The following is a 19,862-nucleotide window of genomic DNA, read 5'->3' on the forward strand; positions in this document are numbered from 1 at the left end:
GGGGGATTTCCGAGCACTAGTAGCTCCGAAAATAAACCTCAGAACTACTAGCTAACGTAGACGACCGGCGACTCTTGATGATGTCATCGAGTGGGAGCCACGTCCGAATTAGACGACACTATTTTTCCTTAACTCTCCATTTTGGCGGGGGAAGAATTTAGTTTTGGCCTTAGTGTTGCTCAACTTGACATTTGATGCTAGGCAATTGCTTGTTTGTTTGTTTTTGTTTTAATTTTGTATTGCTGCAACTGGCAAACTGAGGTTGGAAACATCCCTACTGATGATTTAACTCCCATCAAAACTAATGTGTTTCTTTCTATTGCTTAAAGCAAAATGTTCTTTTTGTCATATAGTCCTACTTTTAATAAATTTGGATCTGTTTTGCAAGTGTTCCCAGTGGTTCCATAGTCATGATTATGCCGTTTTAAGACAAAATAAAAAAATAAAATAAAAAAAAACTGTCCTTTTCTGCGATGAGGCTTGTGCAGGGCGGCAAGAGTTCATCAGAAATTTGAGTCGTGGGTGGGACTGTTGGCGTGGAAGTAAGCTTTTACTGATATCCCATAGTCCCTTTGTTGACACTCTTTCCACTAGCTCATAGCTCCTTATAACCCCAAACCAACATTAGAGGATCATCAAAAATGGTGAACAATATTGGGGCCATCTAGTAGTACAGTTATAGCCAGATACCAGCTCGGAAAAGAGAAATTAAGATCTTAATGGATCTATTTGTGTGCAGAATAAAGTGGAACAGAGAGACTTTGGTCCTTTGATTTCACTTACTGTGTCTCAAAAGAACTTTTTCAATGGCTTTTTTTCTTTCTCTCTGCTCCACTTTATTCTGCACACAAATAGATCCATTAACGTCTTAATTTCTCTTTTCCGAGCTGGTATCTGGCTATAACTGTACTACTAGATGGCCGCATGTTCTCCATCATGAGAACAATGCCACAAGAACATGTTAAAAACACCACACTTGAGCTTAAAATTTAAAAATACTACTTTTCTTGATGAACCCCAGATCTGTTGCAGCTCATAACACTTTGGAAATCAACTTAAACATGTTGATGATTAACTTTCAGTAGTTTATGACCGTCTGATCATAAACAGTAGCAGTGACCCTGAAAACATCTTATCATTAGCATTCTGTTACACTCCTCATTAGAGACGTCTCTGTTGCATGTGTCACCTTGCAGAATTGCATTTGCAGTTCATGGAAACAGTACTTCAAGATTTGAAGCTAAACTGAACAAGTTTCAAATTCAGATTAAACTGGATTCAAGTGCTTTTTCTTCCTGTAGCTCTCCATAAATCTATTGTTTTGTGGCATCTGCTGTTTGACAGTTGGCCTCTTTTGTTGCAGAAGAAGTGTTTATGGAAATTTTATGTACGAGGAACCTTTGAAGATGGTTTATAGAGAAACATGCCCCGTTGTTGTCATTCTTAAGAGACCCCCCTCCTTCCCATCGCAAGCTGACTGATCCGGACTTCGCACAGTGTGTACGTGGGGTTTGTGTGTGTTTGCGTTGTAAGAGACAGCGCCTCCCCGCTGTGAAGCAGAGTCACAGGCAGCAGGTGCAGCTGACGCACATTGGCTTTTTGCAGGCAGTTTGCTGGAGGACAGAAGGGTAGATGATAGAGGGGGAAACTGCAGGAACTCTGACGAACACGACGTTAGTCCTCTGGGTTTAGGAAATTATCGGAACAATTCTATCTCTGAGAGGAAAATGAAGGTAATGAAACCTCAGCTGTGTCGGCTTGATGCGTTTGCGAATAAATATTGGAATAATAATAGTTTTTATTTATGCTGAGTACCTTGTGTAACAATTATAAGATGGCAATGTGACTTCTACACGTATTTAAAATGCTGTCATAATGTCCATCAGTTTTATGGGTTTAGTCTTTTTAGTTGAAGTTCCTCAATGTGAAGAAATTACTTTAGTTGCAGCACAGAGAGCTCAGACGGATTTCTTCATCCCGTCAGTGAATATTCTTTTCACTGCATTCTGAAGCCGAGCAGCATAGAGCTATATTGTTAAGCCTGTCTTGAAGGAACAATTGCTGCAGTGAGAAGTGATGGGTGGATTCCAGTATGTAGTTGTGTCAATGCTGTGAGTTTCTGTGTTGCCAGGAAAAAGTTAGTTCCCTTGATTTGAATAGATTGATGATATGAAATCTGAAAGCCGGCAGCTTTTGCGTTACTGTTTGACGCATGTTTGTCCTTTCAAGGCATCAAATCTACTAGTGTTGGGTCAGAAGTAAAGAAGGAAAAGTTTGTGACCTCTGAATTGATCTGCATTTTTTTCCCTCTCACAGCCACTTTACAACCTTCACTTGTCAGTTGTTCCCCTTACACGCATTGGCTGCGCTCAGCCCGTCCCTCCTTTCTGCACGCTGACAGCCAGTCAGCAGTGCAGCACGGCTCCTGCGACATTTATTTCTCATTGGCTCGTTTGTGCAATGAATGCAGATACGTTTCTTTCAAAGACCGTCTAGACTCAGCCGGCTGAGTGGCTCTCCGTCTCCCTCTAGCTTGTTAGCCTGCGCTCTCCTTTTCTGTCCTGCAACACCTCCACAACCTGCTGATTTCTCTCTAAACCTCCTCTTTCCCTCCACTCATCTCTTTTCAGCTCTCCTCCTAATTTTATCTCAAGTCTAGTGCATGCTGACTCCATCGTCTTGTTTCCCTTGACATTCATCGCTGTCATTTCTGGCTCCTCAGAGGTGAGGAGACATGAAGGTGAGTAGCTTTTCGTGCTCTGCTGCTCTTATACTGTACCTGCTAGTTTGTCGTAAATATCGTCCTTGATCCCAAGTCGTTTATTTGAACTTGGCGTCTGTTAGACGTGAACGGCCCGTCCTTGGCGGCACAGACAGCAGGATTTTTAAAGCTTCAGGTGGAACAAATCAGAAAAGACGCTGCTGAGAGTCGTCATGGTCTTTCAGCATGTGCCGACAGAAGATGGGTTGACTGGTTAAAGGAACGGAGGGGGAGTGTTAATCAGTGCTTGGAAAGCGTAACTGCGTCTCAATGCAGGCTTTAGCTCGTGACAGTGTTTGCACCAGCTGTGGTGCAGTGGCAACACAGGCAGATTAATGAGAGCTTTTCAGCAGCGGCGGCAAACGGTTAGGAAAGAAACTGCAGTAAGCAGTTTGCTCACAAGTTTATTTTTACAGTTCAACATGCCACCAGAGGCTGGTGCTGTCACAGGATAAACGCTGGGGGGGAAAGTAGGTGCTGGACTATGAGTGGAGTTTTGTGTCTGAAAATAAAACGCCTAATTTTAACTTGCATATAAATAATCTGGGCTCTTGAAATTCCTCTAACCTGTCTGTGAGACGCAGTTTTCCTCTGGGGATTTTTTGTTAACGAACAAAACGGTAGGTGATTATAACCTGGAGTCAGGTGAGCTTCTGTTTAAATTAGTTTATAGGAATTGGCTTGAACGGTTAGTTATGCAAAAAGTATTCTAATAATAGCTGTTTTTTCTATAAGGGCTGTAGTCCCTGTTAAAGTTATAATATCTCTGTAGTTCAACAACACACATTAAGCCCAGGTTGTAGTATAAACCAATCAGGGATGGTGGAAGACGTGAGTCAACCTCTTCCTCAAGGTCTAGATATTTCTGTGTTTTTGACTTGTACATTCTGACGCTGTGAATGTAGCGTCGGAGGATGATGGCAGATTTAAAAACAGATTAACAACTTTTTTTAATTAGGATTGTTCAGGCCTGTTTAAAGATTAAGATCATTCTGTAAAATTAGAAGTTATTGCAAGGCCGAATCCGAATTTTTCCCTTACCCATACGGCTTCTCCCTTACCCCTACATTTAGCTCTCCAAGCGCAAAGATATGGAAAAGTACTGTCTTCGAATTCGGACGTCACTCCCACTCAATGACATCATCAAAAGTCTCCGGTCAGCTACGTTAGCGCAGAGCTGCCAGCACTTGGATAACTTTTAAAAGGTCATGCTACAACAAAAAGTCATTACTTACATTTAAATGTAAACTTCTGTGGTTCAGAGCACACCCACGTGAAGCAAATCGCCTCTCAGCGCAACGCTTTTTACCCTCGTGACAGAAGACTTTGTATCGCTCCGCTTGAAGGGTAAAATTTAAAAAATACATTTCACAACTTGCACTTAAACTTCCCCTTCAAATGGAGGGAAAGGAAGAATTCGGATTGGGCCTTACACTAGTTAAAAGACTGTAAACGCTGCCTGGAGCTAGCACTGTGGTGTTACAAAGGGTTAAACCAAAGTAAACTATATGGAAACATCGTAGTTTCCACATATTCCATATTCTCTGGTTGTATACATGTCCAGAGAGAGGCTTGACCACTCGGATACAAAAAGCCCATAATATAATGTACTGCATTTATGGTAAAGACCTAGGAAGACCATTGCTGGCACATTGTTTGCGTCTAAAACATTTTGAAAAGCATCTAGAAAAGACATTTGACGTTGATAAAAGCACTGCCTGAGCATCCCCTCTCCCTGTCAGCTGCAGCAAATGGACTGCAATTAAAGAACAAAAAGTGACCCTGTAAAACTGTGCTGGTAATAAATGCTGTGCAGTTGAAAATATGGGGGCACCTAACTTTTGTGTTTGTTCAAAAAAGAAGTTCAAAGCACTGATGCACCCAGAGCACAAAGTGAGTCTGGAACCCTGTAGATGAGGGGGCACCTCTGAACTAATAGAACATTGAACCTGATTACTAAAATGGTGTGCTAGTAGCTTTCTGGAACTGCTGTCCAAAGCATCATTCTTCTCATTGTAAACAAACTGCAATACTTATGGACATGCGTACACGGATTAGACTAATAATCTAAATCTAAATTTGCTAAAACTCCACTCCCTAAAGCCAGCTGATAAAGAACAATTTTCATAAGTACTTTTGGACAGTTTTCATATCATTTTTTTTATTTCAGAGAATGATGATATTTGTTGCGCATGCTAGTCTTGCTCTAATGTTCTTTTTTACAGAAAATCATTGGATCAGATTAGTTTTCTAACCTTCATAGCTGAGTGAAACCTCTTCATTGATCTAGATTAAATAAGGAAAACTCTTTATTGTGTTGGAAGTGGTTTGCATGCCCATAATATGAGTGGGGAAATGTAAGCTGGTAATTGAGTTGTAGCCAAAAAGGAGAACTGAAATGTTTGGAAATTATTTGACTGCTATAAACATCTTTTGAACCAGCTAAACCTTCTTTGACATAAGTGCCACTATGGGTGGATCTGGGTTCTTTGCAAATGAAAAACTGTCAAACCAATCTGTCTGTGCTCCTTACCTGGAGCCTGATTGTTAGGAATAAGGATATTAGACAAATGAAGCATAGTTTGTGTAGGCATCCAACAGGCTCTCGTGTATTATGTGCGTCTAGCAATAATGTGCGGTGAGGTTCATGGTTAGTGAGGCACTGACGTCATCACTCAGATTTACAAACTTATGAACCCTACAGAGTAGCTAATTCACTGTATGAATGACAACAGTTAGTGTTTTTCATTTTTCATTTCAACATTTTTCTTCGCTTTACAAAGTGTAGCACTGAAAAAAAAATCACAAATTGTTGTAATTAACTTACTTTTACTTATAAATGAAGTCTGTGCGCTTCTCCTTGTGGAGACACATGAATAACGTGTTTGTAGAAGTATTCCTTTTCTTTCTTCAGTTTTAAAAGTCTCTCTGTCTCAATGAAGATCACTACCAGTGACTTTTCTCCACAAATCCCAGAGTTTAGACACGTAATCCTCCATTTAGAAAATCATGCTAAATAGAATGAAGAATATCTGGACGGCTGCACTTAACTTGCTACTGATAGCGGCAGTGTCACATTCTCTGGGGTCACCAGCGCCCTCTGCCTTGTGGCAGGCATACTGCTTGCCTCACCTATTGTATTTCTAAAGGACATTTTTAGCAGATAAAAATACTAAATGAGTCACAAACTGGCACCAATGTAATCAGACAATTGGTGAGAAATGGAAAAATGAAGTAATAAAAAAATAAAGCATCTTTTATGTTGATGGAGTGAAACAGTAACGCACAGCTTCATTCAGTGTACGGCATAGGGGAAGCATGGACTAACGCTGCCTCACCTGCCGATTTCTCATGTATTTGATCAGGAAACTCGTAAATGTAAATTTAATTTCTATATTTTTAAGCTATATTTTGGAGGTGAGGAACAGCTTCAATTGCCTCCCCTGCCTATCATTAGCGCGCAGTCTGAAGAGCCAGTACACGCACCTCACTAATGGTTTAGTTAGGTTGGTGGGCAGTGAAAGACTTGTTTTCTTTTTGTTTTTTTTCTGTCCGTCACATCAAAATTCAACATAAAAATCACTGACGTGTCACAATTTGATCTGCATACCCTGAAGCAGAATTTATGTGGCAGCCAAACTTGTTTTTGTGACTTTTTAGCAAATTGTTTATCAACACTGTTTTTGCCTGAGGTGTGCTATTGAGTTTTTATAAAAAGGATCAACTGATATTTTTTTATCTCAACCTTTTTGCAGATTTCTTTGTGAAATGATTAATAAAACAGTCAAATGATTAATAACTCTTTAATTGTAGAGATACAGGTCATCCTTAATCTCTCTTAATTCATTTTGTTTACTAATGAGATTCTTATTACAAGGAAATTGGAAAAGACTTTAATGAATTCAGTGTTGCCGTGCGGGTCGGGCTCGTGCAGAGGTTACATAGAGACAAATGGTCGGCTTTTTTCTGTTTAGCAAATGACAATGGATGGCGGCGAATGACCTCAACTGTTCCACGCGGACCTCTGGCTTTGGAGGCGTGCGTCATTACTGGCTGAGGGTTATTTAGAAAAGATGTGCATGCCCCCGCACTGTGCAGAGCGCACAGTCGGTTCACGCTGAGAGAATGTACTAGTCCAGCCTTTCAAGCTGTTTTCCACCAAACGCTCCCCATTAACAACAACTGGATTAAGCGTGTACGTAAACGTGCTGTCAATGCCCCTTTAAAATGAATCACATTACTCATCTATTAGACACAGACAAAAGGAGAAAGAAGAGATAAGAACCTAAAATGAGTCATTGGTGGTGTAGAGCTTTTCAAACCACTCCTGTAGGTGGCCTTGTGTTTTTTTTATTTATTTATTTTTTTATTTATTTCTTTTTTGGTAAAATGAAAATGTTTTTTTCTATTCTCCATTGCAACATCCAATTATCTTACAAAATGTATTTTTCTTTTGCCGTTTTATTAACGCAAAGTGAAAAATGGCTGGAAAAGATGTTTTCCATGTTGTTTTTTGTGTCCTGGTGATGATTTCTGGGCCTCTGCTGATCTCCTTACTGCATTGCAAACTTCAAACTATACGGCATAGTTTTTTTTCTGACTCAATTTTCTTTTGAACGTGTTCTCCGTAGCTTGTTACAGAAGTGTTGTGTAACGTTCATACAGGGAGCTCTGCTGCAGCCAAACTGAGGCTGAAAGAGCAGATTCTGTTTGACTTTGGGATAATCTGCCGTGCAAACGTGCAAAAAAAGAAAGAAAACTGTCATAGAGATGCTCCGATTCAATTGTTTAATGGAATCGAATGTTTCAGACTAGATTTAGACGTCACAAGATGTCCTGGAAACAGGATTTTTGCTGCTTTAAGGCTTCTCAAATTCCCGAAACCCTCCCTTCTGCAGCAAATGTAAAGAGTGTGCTGTGTAGAGGTCTGCTGTAATGTTGGAAGCAGTTCTGCATCCGTCTCCAGACAGTTGCAGTGAGAGCCCTGGCAGCAGGCCTCTGGAATGGTCTGATTTTAATTTATCACACAGTCCAGGCTGTGATCAACTAATTTGGCTATTTAAAGTGTCCTCCCTTTTCCCCTGGAGCGTGTTGCGCTCTAAAAGGACAAACTTCAGGCGATTGGGCAATCAGCAGAGGCTGAACAGAAGTAGCTCGAGGCTACGTCCCTGTTAAAGTCCATCATTGATCTGGCCAGTGTTCTGCCAGTGACTGTAACTGAGCAGCCTGGTGGCAAAACGAGAAGACGATATGTCATACTTGGCATGTCTTGACAGAAATCTGCTTCAATGAAATGCTGGTCTGTACAAAAGGTCATTCCAGCTGCATTGGATTGTTTGTAAACTGTTACTAAAGGAAGTTCGCTGTCATGAAATACAATATTTTACTAGATATTTTAGGGATATGATAGATTGTTTGCATTGTTCACGCTTAGATGTGCGAGACACGATGAGCATTTAACACTGTATCAAAATCTGGCTCAAAACTGTTCGACTAAATTGTTCCAATCCAGTCGTCATTTTTGTGGCGCTAATGTTAGCTTGAGGCTAAGTGAGCGCACAAACGGAGCTCTCAGCGACAGGGAGAGGGAGGGGCTGGGTCCCGCTTACATATGGTTAAAGTTGGGCTTTAAATGGAAATTCTACACAATCCATTATCAATCAAACTGTGGACTCATAAATCAATTTTCTGATTCAGTTTTTTTCCTAGAAGGGGGGTAGAAACTATCTTGGAAATTTCTGTTAAGAATTTTTTTTTTTCCCTGAAACGTGCAGCAAACTCAGTGAAATGTACAGCTTTGGTTGTATCACTTGAGATCCACTATAGTGTTGATTGTGGTTTTTAGTTGTTCAGTTTGACTTATTGGAGTTGCATTCTTAGAAATGGCAAAAAATATTCAAATGATCTTGTTCAGTTTCACCAGATTGTTGGAAATGTGTGTAAAAAGGAGCTTTTAACCATGAAGAGGTTGTTTGTTTTTTGGTGTTTTTAGGATGTTCTTGTGACATTTTTCTTATGGAGGACATGCATTAAGAAAATTACCCTTAAATAGCACTTCTGAGCCTTACTTTATTCAAATAATTAATTCTGATTCATCCACTTATAGACAACTAGAGCTCAAAACTGTACAGCTGCATAGCTCCTCTACTGCTCACCATTTTTGTTGAGCTGGTAGTGTTAGGTTGTGGGTGTGAGGGGCTGTAAGCTAGCAGTAGAGTGTAAACAGAGCTCTCAGTTAAGGGTGACTGGAAGAGGGGACGGGGTTGTTCTGCAGTAACGGTCCTGCCCACAACTTAGAGGTGAACTTCTAATGAACATACTGGTAAGCAAAACTCGACTGAGATTTGTTGCAGCTTCTGTCTAGAATAAGATTTTTTTAAATGGGGAGAAAAAGTTACTTTTTGGGCTTTTTTTTTTTAAACTCTTGTTCATAGAATTCCCTTTCCCATCTTTCTCAGTCGCATTCCATCACATGGAGGCGTTGTGAGATAGCGGTAATCATGGCTTACCCACTAATCTGTTTCCGTCTTTTGTCTCCTGTAGGTGGAGGATCGTGCAGACAGGCTGCCTCACACTAAACTATGGAATGCTCTGTGCTGAAACCATCACTAGTCTCAAGTCTTTGGACTAGGCTCCAGACTCTTAGTTAGCAGCTGTGCTTCTCCCCTCGAACTCTTTCTAAACAGGGGACGAAGAAAAGGAGTCTACTTGGGGTCCTCCTAATAAAAAGGCACAGAGCACTTTTTCCCTTTTTACTACATCGAAGATTTTTTTTTTCTCCAGCTTGGATTTTTAATTTTGTGGTGCAAAAAGAATCATTTCAATATGGAGTTGGAGTCGTATCTGTGGATGGTTATTCTGGGCTTCGTCATTGCCTTTATCCTGGCGTTTTCGGTTGGCGCCAACGATGTGGCCAACTCTTTTGGCACGGCGGTGGGGTCCGGTGTGGTCACTCTGAAGCAGGCCTGCATCCTGGCATCCATCTTTGAAACGCTGGGCTCAATACTACTCGGAGCTAAAGTGGGAGAGACGATCAGGAAGGGCATCATCGATGTCACCCTCTACAACGAAACCGTGCCCATCCTCATGGCAGGCGAGGTCAGCGCCATGGTCGGTAAGTTAAACATCCCTGTCCCTCCTGCACCGCATGAGCTTTAATCTGACGGGTCAAAAATCTCTTCTGGTAAAGGCTCAGCAGGAATCTGATAGAGACCTAATCATGTTTTTACCGTTTCTAAAAAGGTCAGATGTATTATTGGAGCTTTAAGGTGCACGATCCAATTACTTTTCTTATTAAAATCCTGGTAATTTGAGCACCTAAATGCAATCAGTAAAGGTAATTGATTCTTAAGCAATCCAGACCAGAAATCATGGACTGAATTGGGTGAAAAGTCAGAAGTACTTTTATTTTTTGCAAAATGTCCAAACTGTCAGGATTTGCTGCATGAGGACATTTGTATTGAATCTGAGTTTGTTGGTGTAGCTTCCGTTCCTGGTCCTGTTTGTCTTCTCTTCTTATCCCAGTAAAGTTACTCATTGTTACTAAATCATGTGAAGCAAAAGCCCCTTCAGAGGGTAAAAATAAAGGTATATTACTCAAAGGAAGCCCATAGATCAGTGGTCCTCAACCCCACTGGTCCGTGGGACAGTTGGTATTGGGCCGCAGAAAAAAATAAAAATGTTTCAGTTTTTTAATCTGATTCTGAAGGTAGTTTTATTTTGGAAAACTACTGGATTCTCCCCATCTGATTCGACTCGCTCTTGTTGCATGTCAGGTCGCTTGGTCTCGTGTGGAAAAATACATCTGCTACTTTCTTAAAGCGGCTGCACCGACCACTTAATTGGAATCCCAAAGCTAGCAAACTTAAGAAACAATGAGCGTATTTTGGAATATTTGGTTTTACAGAAAAGAGACGGGGAGGAAACTGAAGAAGAGCCTTTGACTTTAAAAAGAAAGAAATCCACTTAACACAAAAAAGTGAGTCTTTGTCTCAAATTTGGATTTATTGTGACAGTTGTTCCCAAACACAATATTAATATAATGATGCATGAAATTCAGCAACATCCTGTCTGCTTTTCTTTTTTAATGGTTTCCACTATATTTATTCACCTTCAGCCACATCCTGTCAGGGCTCGCCACAGCTTTCACTGAGTCGCATATGTGGTTTGTAAGAGATTTTTTATTCTGGATGCCCTTCCTAACAACCCTGTATTTGATCGGGGCTGGGGACCGGCACAGGGAGACCCACACTTGAGGGACCACCCCTTGTGTACAAATAAAGTTTATATTGACTATGGATATTTTACAAAGGATGAAGATGAACTTTTTCCACAAAATTTAAGAGAAACTTGAGGCTAAATTGTTTTTTCCCCTAAATGGAATGCCCACCTGTACAGGCCGGTCAGTGAAAATATTGTCCAGCATTAAACTGACCCATGACCTGAAAAAGGTTGGGGACCACTAGTATGGTGGACATAATCAGGCGTGGCTGTTTCTTAAAAGATGGTGCTTGTAAAACCTTAAACATTTATTTCTTCTGGACTTCAACAGGAAATTTTCTGGTTTAGCATATTGTTTATACAGAACTGGGACATGATTGGATGTCTTTATTAAAAAAAAAAAAAAAAAGACATGTTTTTCTTTTTTCTGAAAATAATTTTTTAATTATTATTAAAAACTAAGTCCAGTTTTTTGCAGGCCTTGCATAAATAACCTTTGCTCTTCTCTTGGTCTAAACCCGTTTACCCACTTTCAGGAGGCCAACTTTTAAAACCATGCTGCTTGAGTCACTCTGGTCTGACATGCGGAGACATGAGGACAGAAAAAAAAAACATTTGAAGGACTTTCCTGTCAGAATCTGACAAACCGGTGCTGCTTCTGTGTTTCTTGTGATGCGTCTATAGCTTTGAAGAGGCGATGTGTGTTTCTATTCCCACACAAACACATTGTTAGAACAATGCCGGCTCATTTTACCTGCTTTGACTTGTACAAATCTTTTGATGTGGTCTAAATTTGGCCTTCACTCAGTAATTGTCTTATCGACTGAGTGGAGCTGCATTATAAGAACAGTTAGTGTCTGAAGGAAAAAAAAGTGTTCCTTCCAGCCAAACATGAACAATTTAGATGACTTTTTTTTTTTTTTTTTTTTTTAAACATTTTGAGTTTTATCATCATCTTCCTGACATTTTTCTCTGTTTGTCCACAGGCTCGGCTGTTTGGCAGTTAATTGCCTCCTTCCTCAAACTCCCCATCTCCGGGACTCACTGCATTGTTGGAGCGACCATCGGCTTTTCCATGGTGGCCATCGGCACAAAGGGCGTGCAGTGGATGCAGCTTGTTAAAATTGGTAACGATTTAAAACTTTATGTGAAGACGTGTGCGTGATTTATAGCCCTCCAATGAAGGTAGCTTCCACTTCATGCTGTACGACAGCCTCACACGTACATCATAAGTGCATGTAACTTGCATTTTGCATACAAATACTTCACGACACGCTTACCACATGCACGACATATGTACATTCCATTTTCCTTTGAGTCTCAAATTAACTGTAAGACACACCTGCGCTCCCCTTAAAATGAGACCGTTCTTCTGTACTCCCCTTTACAGGCCCAGAAAACCCAAAAACCCACAGAAGTTGTACAGGTCAACTCCCCCATAAGGGTGCATGTGACTTTATTCATGAGGGCTTTCTTGCTCCGTTAAATCCAAAATCACAATATTTGAAGTTAAATGTCAGATTAGACTTTTGTGCTCCTGCAAACACAAAGCTCAGACCTAATCCCTATGTTACTGTAGCATAAGAACTCATTAAGAACTGAGTGTGAGGAGAACAAGAAAACCAGGAACAGACTTTAGTAACTGCAGTTTTTATTCCTTTTTATTATTTTGTTGTTTACTAAAATGTGTTTCCTTGATGTTCCAGTGGCTTCATGGTTCATCTCTCCTTTGCTCTCTGGACTCATGTCTGGTTTCCTCTTCCTGCTCATCAGACATTTCATCCTCAACAAGGTGGGCAAATATTTTCTTACCTCCGTTTCTCTAAATCCACCTTTTTTTTTTCTCTCTATGGTTTGATAACATTTTGGCAACTAAAGAACTCCGACCCAATAAATCAAAGCAATGAAAACCATCTGTGTTGTTGGTGCATGATTTAGCAAATAAACTTTTGAACTCTCCACATGTACAGTGAGACGTCCACGTGAGCTCAAACCTAAAAAGTAAACACGGGCTTTCAAGTACACCTTACCTGTCCAGAGAATTGCACGCAGATAAAGCCCTTTTGATTTGGCAACAGCAGCAAATCTGTTATGTAAGAGGCAGACTGGTGCGGAGCAGCAGGGAAGTGTTGCAGTCCACCCAGAGGTCACTGCTGCGGTGGAGGAACCGTCCTGTGGAGCTGCTGCATCGATTGCAGGAAGAGCTTGTTGCTTCTCCTGCAGTTTATTTGCTGTAGCTTAGTGTGAACATGTTTAAGTATTAAAAAAGTTTAAACTTGTGTTTTAAATATCTAAACTGTTTTATTGCTAAACATGGAATGTTTATTATAGTTTATTTGAGGCCAAATTGACATAATTTATTTATATGCGTTACTCAGGAGGATTCTGTCCCTAATGGCCTGCGAGCGCTGCCTCTCTTCTACGCCTCCACCATCGGGATCAACACATTCTCCATCATGTACACCGGAGCCCCATGTAAGGGCTGGCTGATGACATTCCCAGAATGAATCAAACACAATGTTCTTACTAGCTTTGTCTGTTCATAAACTGTAGTGCTTGGCTTGGAGATGCTACCGGTGTGGGCCATCTTCCTCATCACGTTGGCGGGGTCGCTGGTCTGCGCCGGCTTGGTCTGGAAATGCGTCTGTCCTTGGATGCGGAAGAAAATAGCAAGTAGGTTTCTGTTTGTCTGTGCCTGGTCTCTTTAAAAACCCAACTGTCAGAGGGTCTCTCCTCTGGCAGGGAACAGCTGAAACACTTCTTTTTTTGGCTTCTGCCTGAGCTTTTAAAGCACCAAAAGGATTTAGTTTGAACTTCTTGCACAGAAGCCCGTTACAGCCCTGACAGACTAATGAGGTCTGTCCTACCAAACCCTTAATTCTCTAAAAGAGTAACTGATACAGAAACAGTTTTACTCACCGTCATAATTTTGACAGATTGGAAACATCTGCATGTTATTGAAGAAAAACTAAATCCTCAAACTGCTGATGGACTGTGTAAAAAAGGGTTTTTTGAATGAAATAAAATAAATTTTCCCCTCAAACTGTTGTTTCTACTGTCTAATAGTGATGTATGCCCATCATTACAGGCTATTTTTGAAAGAATCTCAAGAGTGAAATAGGTAAATAAAATGGCAGATGACTCAATATTAACAAAAAATCTTATTAAACTAATAATCTTAGATAAAATGAGCAATTTCCTGCAGGCTTGAGGGTGTCGGGGTTCATCCATCTGCTTAAAATTGTTGGTCTTTCATAGCATAAATCCTAGTCTGAGTGAAATCCCATCGACTCTAAAGTTCCAATCACACTAGATGTAATTTGCGTGTCAGGAGCATCACTTATGCCTCATTTTCACCAAGTCTGGTCCAGTCTGGTATTTTGAGTGTCTCCATTACAAAATGGATTCATTAAGTTGGTCCGAACGTGCCATTTCTGGGCCCCCGTTGATTGTAGGTCCATAATAAAAATAAAACGGTCGGCGTGCAGCTACTGTGGAAACCCACTGATTGTTCACTACAACAAAAGAAAGTGTCTATTCCTCTTCATCACCTGCAATCAGTAAATGCTTTGTGTATACAAAGTACCAAAAGCCAAGAGGAAAAAAATAAGCTGTAGAATGATCTTCTTTGTTGTTGGCTTTACCCCGCGTGTGCTGTGACGGTCCAACTTTGAGTGGAAACGCTCGCCTGAATTGCCTGGACCATTCTAAACCGGACCGGACCGCTCAGTGAAAACAAAGCTTTTCAGTGTTAAGTCAACATGCAATGTTGTGATCTATTGAGTACACATAATCGCTAAAAGGGCAGATATTAACTGATATAAAGAATATTTACCGGCCTATGTAGGTGACAGATTAAAGTGATAGGTTCTGTTATATAATTTGTATTTTAATGTGATTGAAAGGTGATAAACATGTATGGAGATTCTGGAAAGATTTGGAAAAAGTGCTTGAATTTGACTTTTTTAGAGACTCTGTGGTCCAAAATTCCTTCTGTTCATTTGGTTTCACAGACATGCTGCATTTACACTTGAATGTGCTCCAAAAACTTTTGAATTTCACATTAACATGTGAGAAAAATAAGTTTGCAGATGATGCATCACTGTCCAGGTCTGATTCAACTTATATTTGGTGTCATTTTCTCTGTGTTTTAAAACCAGGACCTCCATCCATCATCCTGCTTGTTTTCCAAACATCCACATCCTACCTGCTGCTTATTACCTGGATCACGTGTTGAGTCATTTAAAGTTGTTACCCTCCTTGATCCAGATCATTAGAGAGTAGGGGAGGGGTATCTGGAGAACAAGCAGGGGTAAATCTTGAGGTCAATGCCCTGTAGTGTTTTTACATTTTTGGTATCCTGAATGGGGTGAAAAAGATTTACAATCATTATTTAAAAAGAAAACTGTTAATTTTTTCTTGAAGTTAAAAAAAAATCGTATTGAATTGTTGAGTAACTGTTGGATCTCCTTCAGGTCGGTTAAAGAAGGAGCAGGCTCTGTCCAGGATCTCTGACGAGAGCCTGGATAAGATTCCTGAAGAGGAGGAGGAGGAGAGCCCGGTCTTCAAAGAGCTACCGGGGGCGAAGGGCACAGACGAGGCGGTGTTGCCGCTCACAGGAAGCAGCAGCGACCGAGGGCCCCGCGACGCCAGCGGGGAGCTCACCAACCTGGTGAACGGAGGTCACGTCCTGCCAAACGGCAGAGTTTACGGTAACATTGGACTTCAATAAACTTGTTTGACTACGTTTTCAAGCATTGGTTAATAGGGATGGTACCGTTTGGATTCTAATACTGGTGTTGAACCGGTACTTTTGAAACCGTTGTAGTGACTACAGTGCTGAAAAAGTACAAAGTATTAGTCCCAATTTTAATATCACTCAGATACAACTCAAGGTAATACAAAATGCAGATTCAAAATTATTTTTTAAAAATATACCAAAAAGGGTAAAAAAAATTACAATCCTATCTGGCTCTGTTACTAGTTAGGTTTATTTTAACACCACTTTAAAAACCTACTCGTTTTTCTGTGTTTCGTTACACGGCGTGGTAACGGTGCTGCCGTGACGTCATCCTAAAAGCTCGATTGTAGTTCCAACAGAATTCTCTTAAAAACAATGTTATAACACCACAACGATGAGACACGGAAACTCATTTAAATGTGGTTGGATGAATTGGGGCTCAATAAAACAACTTTTAACGTGACCCGCATTCATTCTCAGTTTTATTGACAACCTATACGTCACAAACATTTATTAGCTTGTGTACCTGTAGCCGTAACGTCTCCAGTAACCGTCATGCAGCATTCCTCCATGGTACCAAAGCTGCAGTAAAAAGTGTTGGACCTGGCCTTCATACAGACGCTCAAAATCCATCAGCAAAATAAAAGGTTGGAATAAGGGAAAAATCCTGGCAAGCATTTGCAAACAGCAGCACGTCTATCTTTCTCATCTGTTTGGACCCGCCCCCTTAGCTGCTGGCCAATGACTAAGGAGATATTTAGTCGCGTGGTGTTACCGGTAGAAAGCCAGTCTGACGTTCAGGACTCGATCCGGAACAAATAAGCGAACTCTGTCCAAACCGACGGACATTTCCAGTCTGAATACACCCAAAAATAAAATCATGAAATTAAAGTTTCTCAAAAACATTTAAAGGCCATGAAATGATTTAATCTTTTGCTGTGAAGAACACCCAAACTTTTGCTCGTTTTGTGTTCAGCATTTTCACTTAAGCTCCGCCCACCCTAATGGCCTCACCTGTAATCGCTGGAAAGGTAAAATCATAACTAGACTTCTACTGCAAAACTGAATAGAATACAAGTGACTGACGTGTCCAAAACAAAGTACCTGAATCTAAACTAGTTTCTGTACCCATCCCTTTTGACAAATTACAAAATCTCAGTTTAATTGTTGTCTTTTAGATGGTCAGACATCAGAATTAATCGGTCTTCTTTTCAGGTCGGACTCACTCGATGACCAACGGCTGTCTTAAATCCCCCATCTCCAACGGCAGCTTCAGCTTCGATGGTCACACGCGCAGCGACGGCCAGGTCTACCACACCGTGCACAAGGACTCGGGTCTGTACAAAGACCTGCTTCACAAAATCCACCTGGGCCGCATCGACGACAACGAGCGCACCATCTCCAGCTCTGGTGCGCCCGACAACAACTACCGGCTGCTGCGCCGCAACAACAGCTACACCTGCTACACGGCGGCCATATGCGGCATGCCCGTCCAGCCCATCAAGCGCTCGGAGTCCCGGGACGACGGCGAAAAGCTGGTCGGGGAGGGAGGCGGCAGGAGCAACAGCGTGTCTTACTCCAAGAAGAGGATACGCTACGATAGCTACTCGTCATACTGCAACGCTGTCGCCGAGGCGGAGATTGAAGCAGAGGAGGGCGGGGTGGAGATGAAGCTGGCCACGGAGCTGGAGGGGGTCACAGAAGAAGGAACTCCAGCTCCAGAGCCGCTGGATGACTTGGAGGACCACGAGGAGAAGGACAAGTCGGAGGTGTTTCTGCTGTTTCACTTCCTGCAGATCCTCACCGCCTGCTTCGGCTCTTTTGCACACGGAGGCAACGACGTCAGGTGACAGATGGCGTCTTTTTTTTTTCTCACTTTACCACCTTGTATTACATCAAGTGTGGAATATCTAAACGTCCTCGTCTTTGCAGTAACGCCATCGGCCCGCTGGTTGCTCTGTGGATGATCTACGAGCAAGGAGGTGTGATGCAGGATGCAGCCACTCCCATCTGGCTGCTGTTCTATGGCGGTGTGGGCATCTGTGCCGGCCTGTGGGTTTGGGGGCGCCGCGTCATCCAGACAATGGGAAAAGATTTGACACCCATCACTCCTTCAAGGTGAGAAAGCCCCCACACAGGAGTGACAGGAGAGCCTCTTCATGTCCGTACGGATAAGTTCTTCTCATAGTGTTTAGAAAAAACCCACTATGATCTAGGGATGTGTACCGAAACTCAACTTGGTACTGACATATATGCTACCAGTACTATAAAAAAATACACTTTGGCTTAATTTTGGAAATGTTTATCACAGTCAGTTTTGGTGTAAAATTCTAGCCAAACATTTGATCTTTTCAGCGATTGTAGGTCGGCTTATATTAGGATGAATTAAAGTGGGTGGAGCTTCAGTCAAAAGGCAGCAGGCTTTAACACACAGCAAAAGATTCTAATTCAACAACTTCGTGGACAAAGTTGCGTTCATACCGAACGCGGTTTGTGCATCAGGGGTTTCCAGTTTCAGACGCAGTCAGAGTTGGTATGGCACGTTTTGAGCATCAGACGCAGTGCGGTGTTCTAGCTCGGGAGTGTATATATAAAAGAATAAAATGCCAATGGTGGGATTTGAACCCACATGCTTAAGATGAGTAAACTTTTCTAGCGATGAGCATCCCTGGTCCAGCTGGACCGTGTTCTGGGTGATGCAGCAATGCGCCAAAAATTCAGACACACCTTATGAGATCGTCACAGTTCATATATCTTAACCAAAGAATTCACTTTGCATCAACCAATCAAGAACTTGACACACGTTTATGATGTAATCAACGTGTGGAATCAAAAATCATGAAGGAAAATCTGAACATTCTCCTTCTGAACTTAATGTTGTTCTTATTGATATGGAGACAGTAATATCTCTCAACATCAGATATTCAATCGGGTAAAAAAGTATTTTGTTGCTATGTTTTCCATTTAAAAAGATGAGTTAGGCCTGTAATTTTCATCACTGGTATACCTCAACTATAAGGGACAAAGTGAGAAAAAAATCCAGAAATTAACTTTTGTTTTAAGGATTAATTAGTAAGTTGTGGTGGAAAATAAGTGTTTGATCAATAACAAAAGTTTATCTCAATACTTTATTTATCCTTTGTTGACAGTACGTCCTAACAAACTCTTGCTTGTATTTTGGTCCATTCCTCCATGCAGATCTCCTCTAGAGCAGTGATTTTTCAACTCCCTCCAAAGATTTTCTATGGGGTTAAGTTCTACATATCTACCTTTTTGAACACTGTACAGTCAATCCTTCCATGTCGCGATGAGGCTGAAAACTTTTGACAGTAGCTCCTCCCACACACGAGCAACAAATTTACTGCTCTTTGACAGATTATGCTGCTGCCTAGGAACTTTTTAAAAAGAAAATTTGAAGCACCAGTTTATTGAAACCATTTTTTGTAAAAATCTGCACCATATAAATTCCAAATGGTACCTGTTTCTACTATGGTCACAGAAGTATTCTTTAGCTACATATTTTTTAAACATTTGTGACTTTAAAGTTTTTATTTTAGTGGGTGTTGGAAGTTTTTTATTTAACAGTTTAGCAACAGTTATGTTAAAATAAAAAAAGCAGAGAATGAATCCCTAAACTGCTAGATTCCTTCATGAATTGTTGACTAAGGAGGCAAATTTGATTAGGATTGCGATGAGATTCTGTTGTATTTATGTTCATGACCATTTTTTTATTTAATACTGTAATTCTAAATCATTTATTCTTCTTGTTTTTAAAACGATGTAAAAAAAATGCAATGCCAGTAACATTTTGTACTTTGGTTTATCGTGCATCTGATCTGTGATTCTGTGGATCGCAGCGGAAAACAGAAGTTCTGGATCTTGTGTTGCACCTCTCAGTGCTCCTCCGTCATCCTTTCCTTCCAGTCTCCTCCTCTCCCTTCGTCTCGTCTTCCCACGCATTTGCTCAGGAATGTTTGTGCGCAAACCTCCGGCGTGTGCATGTGAGGGAAACGGAGCTCTGCGCCCGCAGGTCTCACTGTTGCTTTTACTGTATGAGGGTTGCTATGCATGCATGCATGCATGCGTCCAGTCATATTATGGACTAATTGTGCCAGCCAACTTTTTTTTTTTTTTTTTTTT

The 19,862-nt window shown here is 41.1% G+C and overlaps 1 protein-coding gene across 3 annotated transcripts in view; it reads left to right on the forward strand.

The window, feature by feature from the left end:
• Nucleotides 1-19,862, forward strand: part of slc20a2 (solute carrier family 20 member 2) — a 46,331-nt gene that overhangs the window by 16,945 nt on the left and 9,524 nt on the right. The window contains exons 1-9 of one of the 3 annotated variants that reach the window (XM_024274833.2): nucleotides 1,620-1,733; nucleotides 9,305-9,875; nucleotides 11,968-12,108; nucleotides 12,688-12,773; nucleotides 13,360-13,456; nucleotides 13,535-13,654; nucleotides 15,457-15,693; nucleotides 16,938-17,568; nucleotides 17,655-17,840. In XM_024274833.2, the coding sequence (XP_024130601.1) occupies nucleotides 9,587-9,875; nucleotides 11,968-12,108; nucleotides 12,688-12,773; nucleotides 13,360-13,456; nucleotides 13,535-13,654; nucleotides 15,457-15,693; nucleotides 16,938-17,568; nucleotides 17,655-17,840 (1,787 nt within the window). In that variant the 5' untranslated portion in view covers nucleotides 1,620-1,733; nucleotides 9,305-9,586. Of the gene's footprint in view, nucleotides 1-1,619; nucleotides 1,734-2,482; nucleotides 2,741-9,304; nucleotides 9,876-11,967; nucleotides 12,109-12,687; nucleotides 12,774-13,359; nucleotides 13,457-13,534; nucleotides 13,655-15,456; nucleotides 15,694-16,937; nucleotides 17,569-17,654; nucleotides 17,841-19,862 lie in introns of those variants that run through there. The other 2 variants (XM_024274831.2, XM_024274832.2) reach the window with 2 other exon arrangements.

This window comes from Oryzias melastigma, linkage group LG9, assembly GCF_002922805.2.
Source record: "Oryzias melastigma strain HK-1 linkage group LG9, ASM292280v2, whole genome shotgun sequence".
Lineage (NCBI taxonomy): Eukaryota > Metazoa > Chordata > Actinopteri > Beloniformes > Adrianichthyidae > Oryzias > Oryzias melastigma.